Source organism: Wasmannia auropunctata, unplaced genomic scaffold (genome assembly GCF_000956235.1).
Source record: "Wasmannia auropunctata unplaced genomic scaffold, wasmannia.A_1.0 LD335585.1, whole genome shotgun sequence".
In the NCBI taxonomy this organism is placed as follows: domain Eukaryota; kingdom Metazoa; phylum Arthropoda; class Insecta; order Hymenoptera; family Formicidae; genus Wasmannia; species Wasmannia auropunctata.
The window spans coordinates 38,920-45,585 of record NW_012027305.1 but is presented as its reverse complement, the minus strand read 5'-3'; the positions used below and the strand labels follow the sequence as shown (position 1 = coordinate 45,585).

General features: G+C 33.8%; 1 protein-coding gene across 1 annotated transcript; it reads left to right on the top strand.

The window, feature by feature from the left end:
• Positions 1-619: 619 nt before the first annotated feature.
• LOC105456682 (probable cytochrome P450 305a1) lies at positions 620-5,679 on the top strand. Its single transcript, XM_011700902.1, has 8 exons — positions 620-736; positions 1,572-1,823; positions 1,985-2,273; positions 2,357-2,589; positions 3,421-3,629; positions 4,088-4,171; positions 4,505-4,646; positions 4,918-5,679. Exons 1-8 carry the CDS (start codon positions 649-651, stop codon positions 5,136-5,138), a joined length of 1,518 nt encoding a protein of 505 aa, XP_011699204.1. The 5' UTR covers positions 620-648; the 3' UTR covers positions 5,139-5,679.
• Positions 5,680-6,666: the final 987 nt, after the last annotated feature.

Sequence of the window (6,666 nt, the reverse complement as noted above, 5' to 3'; positions counted from 1 at the left end):
GTAAATTTTCTTGCGTCCAGGGCCAGCCTCTTCGGGGTGACGATCTTATTATTCTCAAATAAATGAATCTGAATTCGTTTTCTCCTCGGGAATTTGTCAAAAGAAAACTTGATAATTATAACGTCTTTAATTTCACCAATTTTCAATTCTGTTGTCCGGTTACCTTTCAATAAAACAATACAAAACTAGTTAATGCATGCATTTTTAATTTAATCAATTAATACTTTTATTTGATATATATCATTTTGAGAAATAAATTTTCGTATCTACGAATTAAGCAAATACAGATTCCCGCGATCTTTTTATCGATGCTAAATTTATTCGTAACAGGTACATCCCAGTTAAAAAAATATATCGTCGTGTTTTAATAGCCAGATTCAAAATGAGAGCGAGCGTACTCCGAGAGGGTGGAGACGATGACAAAAATGATATTTTTGTTTCGGGTTCATAAGGGTCGCCTGATAGGATCGACGTAGCGACTAGGACCGTTTCGTATACCATATGTGCAGTTTACCATATGTATATATTTGGTGCGTGCGTGCGTACGTGTCTGTGTGTGTGTGTGTGTATGGACATATAAATATATAGAGCATAGATTCATAAAGCTAGGCAGAAATTACAAAGTGACACATCTCGAAACATCCAAAGATGCTGCTCCTGACGGTATCACTTTTCTGCACCTTTATTTGTATTTATTGCATCTACGATTGCATGAAGCCGAGAAATTATCCACCCGGTAAGTGGAACAAAATATTCAATAATAATATGACATTTTTGAAGCTTTTAATTTTGTGATATTGCGAGCAATTAGTGCCCAAACATTCACACAATAACTGCACTTTTCATTCATATATCTTTTTCAAGTAAGAACGATTTCGTTGTTTTTCACGTTGCAAATATACAACACATACTAATAGATGTCTTGACACAGACATTACAAGTTAATATCTCTGAAAGCACTTAATTCAGAAAGCTGATCTTTCGAGAGAAAGTCATAGGGTTTTGAAAAACGCGTTTCGAACGGAATATATTTATTTCGTGAATATTTAATTTATTTCTGGAATTCAGTTCCACCATAGATGATATTTCATTTTCTTAATTTGTATCTATAATTTCCAAAATAATTTTCACTGAAATTTTTACATTTGTCCAAAGTTTTTATCTTTAATAATTAATATCATATATCGTAATAATCATTAATAAAGATATGTCGATAAATATTAAGTTATTTTTTGAGAAATGCGTGTATAGCGTGACAAAGTGTGAAAGAAATAGTCGTTATAATCACGCTTTTATAGACATTACGTTACAAAAATGATATCCGATGTGCACTCAAGTCCCAGGAGATTATTAAAATTAACTTCATCTTACTTCATAAGTATACATGTATCTTAATCTAAAGTTTAGATCCAAAGATATTCTAATGTTAATAATGTCAACATTTGACAAGTAACCGATATATGACGATCTTTCGATATTTTTGGTGTGGGCAAAAATACTAAAGATTATAAATTAATATTACATTAATATTTCTAATTATGAAACTCCATGTACAAATATTGACCACGTAGGGCCAATGTGGATACCGTTACTCGGATGTTTACTGAAGTTTTCACGGCTACGTTCGAAATACGGATACATTTATCTGGCTCTGCAAGACCTGGCGCGTACGTATGGGCCGATATTAGGGTTAAAACTTGGTAATCAAAAGGTGGTGGTGATTTCGACGTGCGATCTGGTGAAGAAAGCTCTTCTTCAAGATGAATTCAATAACCGACCAGACGGATTTTTCTTCAGAGTACGATCGTTCGGGAAAAGAAAGGGTACGCAACTGTATACAGTAAGCGAAATTAATTCGTAACATTTAAAATGAATACGTCAAAGATTTTGAAAATTATTCACTTTTTTAACAACATTTCGACACAGGAAATAAAGTCTTTGTGTTTCTCTCATTTCGTTATTCAAGCGACATTTGTTATTCAAGGCGTTCTATTCTCTGAGGGTTCCACTTGGTCGCAGACTCGTAAATTTACAATGCAACATCTGCGGATGTTTGGCATAGGTCAGTCCATTATGAAAGAACAGTTGACCCTAGAGGCTCGGAATCTCGTTGATCATCTACAACTGATTAGCGAGCGTGGCGCGGTGATGATGCACAGGGTCTTCGATGTCGCGGTGCTCAACTCGCTGTGGATCACGATCGCCGGGCATAGATTCGAGTATGAGGACCAAAAACTGCAAGAAACGTTAGAAACACTTCACAATGCCTTTAGGTAATCGTGTTGTTTAGCGAAACACACACTCAATTAGACACACAATTATTTTCGCAAGATAAAACATCCACATTTTAACACAGATTAATAAATACCATGGGTGGAGTGATTTCGCAAATGCCTTTTCTACGTTTCGTGATTCCGGAATTGTCAGGCTACAACGAACTAATGAGGATTCTCAATAAGCTGTGGCGCTTCCTCGACGAGGAGATCAAGATACACGAGAGAGAATTATCCGACCAACCACGTGATTTGATTGACGCGTTTCTTTTGGAGATTCGTAAAAATAACAAAAATGAAAATACGATTTTTGATCGTAAGTTAGTTGTGTATCGCACAATGTAAAGCTTGACATTTTATCTAAACACTTGAAGCTTGCTTAAATTAAATTAATTATTACTTACTCACTTTATTTCTATTAAATTTTATGATTGATTTTTATTAAGTTTTTTTTGCACTTAAACTTTTTACGTTAGTTGGTCTGCGATATTTTTACAAAGTATCAGAGAACCTTTCCGGAATTATACACTGTTAAATTTATAGTGTCAAATTAAACTTAAATTGAGTCATTTTTAACCATTCCTTGAAGTCGCCACTGCTCCTACTAAATATATTGTTAATTTAACTAAGACAATGGAGTTAAAAAATTTAACTCAAGAAATGTATTAAATTTGACTAAAATTTAATGTGTTTTTTACTATGTGCATACGTTGAAATTAACTAATAATTTAATAAAAAATGACTCACTATTATGTTTTAATTTACTAATAGTTTTAACCTGTAATGTGTCAAAAAATTACTCGAAATTGAGTTAAATATTACTATTTATTACAGTTATATTTAATTAATCATATAAGTACATTTTAATGCATTAAATATAGATAATATGCGTATACGTATACATATGTTTTATTTGTCGAAATTTTACAAAAATAAAATATTTTAAGAAAGATAAGGCATATATGCCTTTGTAACGGTGATTGAAATTAATAAGAGATATGCATGTGATTGTGTTATATTTGTGAATATTTTCCTTCGTTTAGTAATTAATTAAGTTTTCACATGCAACGATGTAACGACGAAATAAATAACAAATTACCGTTGACACATGTGTACATGACATATGTGTACATGTTTCACGCCGCAGGTGAGAATTTATTGACACTGTGTCTTGATCTCCTGGCCGGGTCGAAGACGACCACTGACACCTTAGTGACTACGTTTCTCTTCCTGTCGCTAAATCCGAAATGGTTGAGGATACTTCAGACCGAGTTGGACGGTGTCGTTGGTAGGTCACGAGCTCCAACCGAGGATGATTTACCATCCTTGCCACTAACGGAAGCTTTCTTGGCCGAGGTAATGTAAGAAAGAAGAAAGATATGAACTATAGAATATAGATTATTATGTGCAATCCTGTCGCGACGGAGTATATAATTCATTGATAGCTGACAGAAAGATTTAAGATTCGAGAAAAGATAGATAGATTCAAGAAAAGTCCCATTGCAACAAAATATTATTAATAATTAATTTTTAAACATATCAGAGCTTTCTAGAGAAATAATTTATTTGATTCTAATAATAATTTATGATAGTTAGAAAACAATTTACAATAGAAAATATATGTTATTGTGATTTAATTGACTTTTACATGATTTTTTACATGCAGGCATAATAAATAGAGTAGCTTCAATAAAATATATACCTGCCAATAAATACTGTTAATAATAAGATAATGATAATTCAGAAAATGATTAAATGCGATGATATCTATATTCTGGTTACAACGTAATGACACGAGTATGAAATTGGTGTAGGTACAAAGATATCTAATTTTGGCTCCACTCGGCGTACATGCAACCGCGAAGGACGTTTCTTTAAACGGCTACCAAATTCCCAAGGTAGTAGACTAGTAGGTAGTATCTGGTTACCAAATTCCCAAGGTAGTAGACTAGTAGGTGGTATCTGGTTATGGATAACTGTAGCAAACTTCAATATACAGGAATTAATATTTTTGACTCTTGATTTTTTCCATATATATATTTATTTCTAAAATAAATATAAGCGTACGCTTCATTTTTGCTGATTTCTTCGAGCCTCCATCAGTAAAAAAAAGAAATAAAATATCTACACGTATATATCAAAGTTTGCCGATTAATTATCGATAAAACATGTTGCATTCTAAATTGCGTTCTATTATGTGCCCAAATTATAAGAGGGTCATTATTTTGCAGGACACGATTATTCTCTTCAACTTTCATAGTGTTCACAATGACGAAGTTTACTGGGAAAAACCGAACGAATTCCGACCACAACGATTTCTAGACGAGCAGGGTCGATTCTGTCGGAGTAACTGCAGCTTACCTTTCGGTTTAGGTCAGTTTCAATAAAGAAGCTACAAAGAGAGACGCAATCAACGCGTCGAAATGTAGCCGCTAATGTCCCACTTTCGCAACCATCATTTGCGCAAAAGTCATTTCTACTCCTGTCTCTTTCTCTCTCTCTCTCTCTCTCTCTCTCTCCTCCCTTCCTCCGTATTGCGTACATTTTTCAACCTTCGCGAATTAAGGTAGGTATACGAAAGATAATCAATTCGCCATTGTTCGGGACTAATTGCGAGAATGCGAACGACTGTTTCCCATTTCAGGTAAGAGACGCTGTCTGGGCGAGCAGTTGGCCCGCTCCACATTATTCCTGTTTTTAACCTACGTCGTGCATTACTTCAACGTGGAGATCTCGACCGAGCACGGTAAGCCGGACCTGGACGGCTATGACGGTTTCACCTTGTCGCCGAAACCATGTTACTTCAAGCTCACGAGGAGATCCAGACGCGGGGACGATTGTCACGCGACCCGCGCGAGCACATAACGTAGCTGTACATTTGGACTTCTGCGAAAGGGCATGATTTCGTCGAACTCGTAATGCTTGCGCGTAAAAGCAAGATTTTCACAGCGTAGAACCATAATAAACCGCCGGACCGCGTCGCACCACGTACGAGATCGATCATTAACGGAAACACAGATCTTTTTGTCAAACAGCTTGTGCTATGCGTAATACGTGACACGTAACGCTCATAACGCATAACACATTATACATAATACGAAATAGGCCGATTACAAATAATCGCGTGCGGCGCGTTTAAATTGAACGCGATAACATGAATATACTTATAGAAGAGATACGTAATTAGATTTAAAACTTCAGACGAAAATACTTCCTCGGGCAGAAATTGTTATGTTGACCTGTTATGGGCGTTATTTTTCAAATCAATTTAAAAAATGTTAATATTTTTGTTAATTAAAGTAAGAATTAATCATCGTTTTGAAAATTCGTTGTGTCTTGTTTATTTCTTGCTTACGTCTTTTTATCGTCGAGCTCTCGAATTATATACCTATATAGAAACACGGTTTCTGAAAAATAAACGTATTTTATTTGTAATATGTGGCATTATAGAACGTTTTATGACAAATCTAACGATGCACAAGAATTTCAATTATTTCTTCGCGAGATTTGAAACGTGCGTATGAAAGGTGGATCACATCTTCAATAAACGAACGTAAGTTAATATACAAGTGTGCCGCGTGCATTTTTAGCAATTTGCTAGCTCTTACGCGATCTAATACGAGAAAGATGCATCGTGTGTATCACTTGAGAGAAGTATGGAAGTACAGCCAATACTTCTATCTCATTCGAACATGATCGACCTGGCTTATTGTCTTCTTTCAGCGTGTAGGAAGGCGGAAGCTTGAAGAAATGGTCTTATGGAGAAATAACATATATAATATATTTAATATGTCATCTACAATATTTTAATCGCTAGTTAAATCCTTGTGTAATATTCTATTTTATGTAGTGCTTTCTCAGTACTATTAAAAAAAATAAAATTTACAAAAAAAGAAAATACAAGTTTATGTAGCCAAATCTGCTTTTATCACTTTTTCTTTTTACTTCTTTCCCAAGCATATTATATATTTTATGTAGTGCTTTCAATACTATTTTTTAAAAATAGAAATTAAAAAAAAAATACAATTTTATGTAGTCAAATCTGCTTGTATTACTCCCTTCTTTTTACTTCTTTGTTTTTCGTCAAATCAGACGCATATATTATATATACTAGAAAAAGTATAACAAACAATTAAAACAAAAAATAATAGTCTGATGTAGACGCTAACACTTATCAAATTAATAAAATTATAGTTTAAAACAAGAATTATTATAACTTAACTGAATATCGCGGAAAAACGCTACCTATCAAAACTCTTTTAAAAAAAAGCAAAAGATTATGCCAAGTATATAAAAAAGTATCATACCTTACATCTTTCTTAAACCTAAATATTATTTTAACAAATAAAAATTGTCCAAAAATAAATATGAGCTCATACAAATTGCCAAGTAT

Excerpts from the sequence above, each read along its gene's own strand:
- LOC105456682 (XM_011700902.1), top strand. The coding sequence starts at position 649 with ATGCTGCTCCTGACGGTATCACTTTTCTGCACCTTTATTTGTATTTAT. Across the intron at positions 1,824-1,984 it reads ATCGTTCGGGAAAAGAAAGG|GCGTTCTATTCTCTGAGGGT; the intron begins GTACGCAACTGT and ends TTGTTATTCAAG. Across the intron at positions 4,172-4,504 it reads ACGGCTACCAAATTCCCAAG|GACACGATTATTCTCTTCAA; the intron begins GTAGTAGACTAG and ends ATTATTTTGCAG.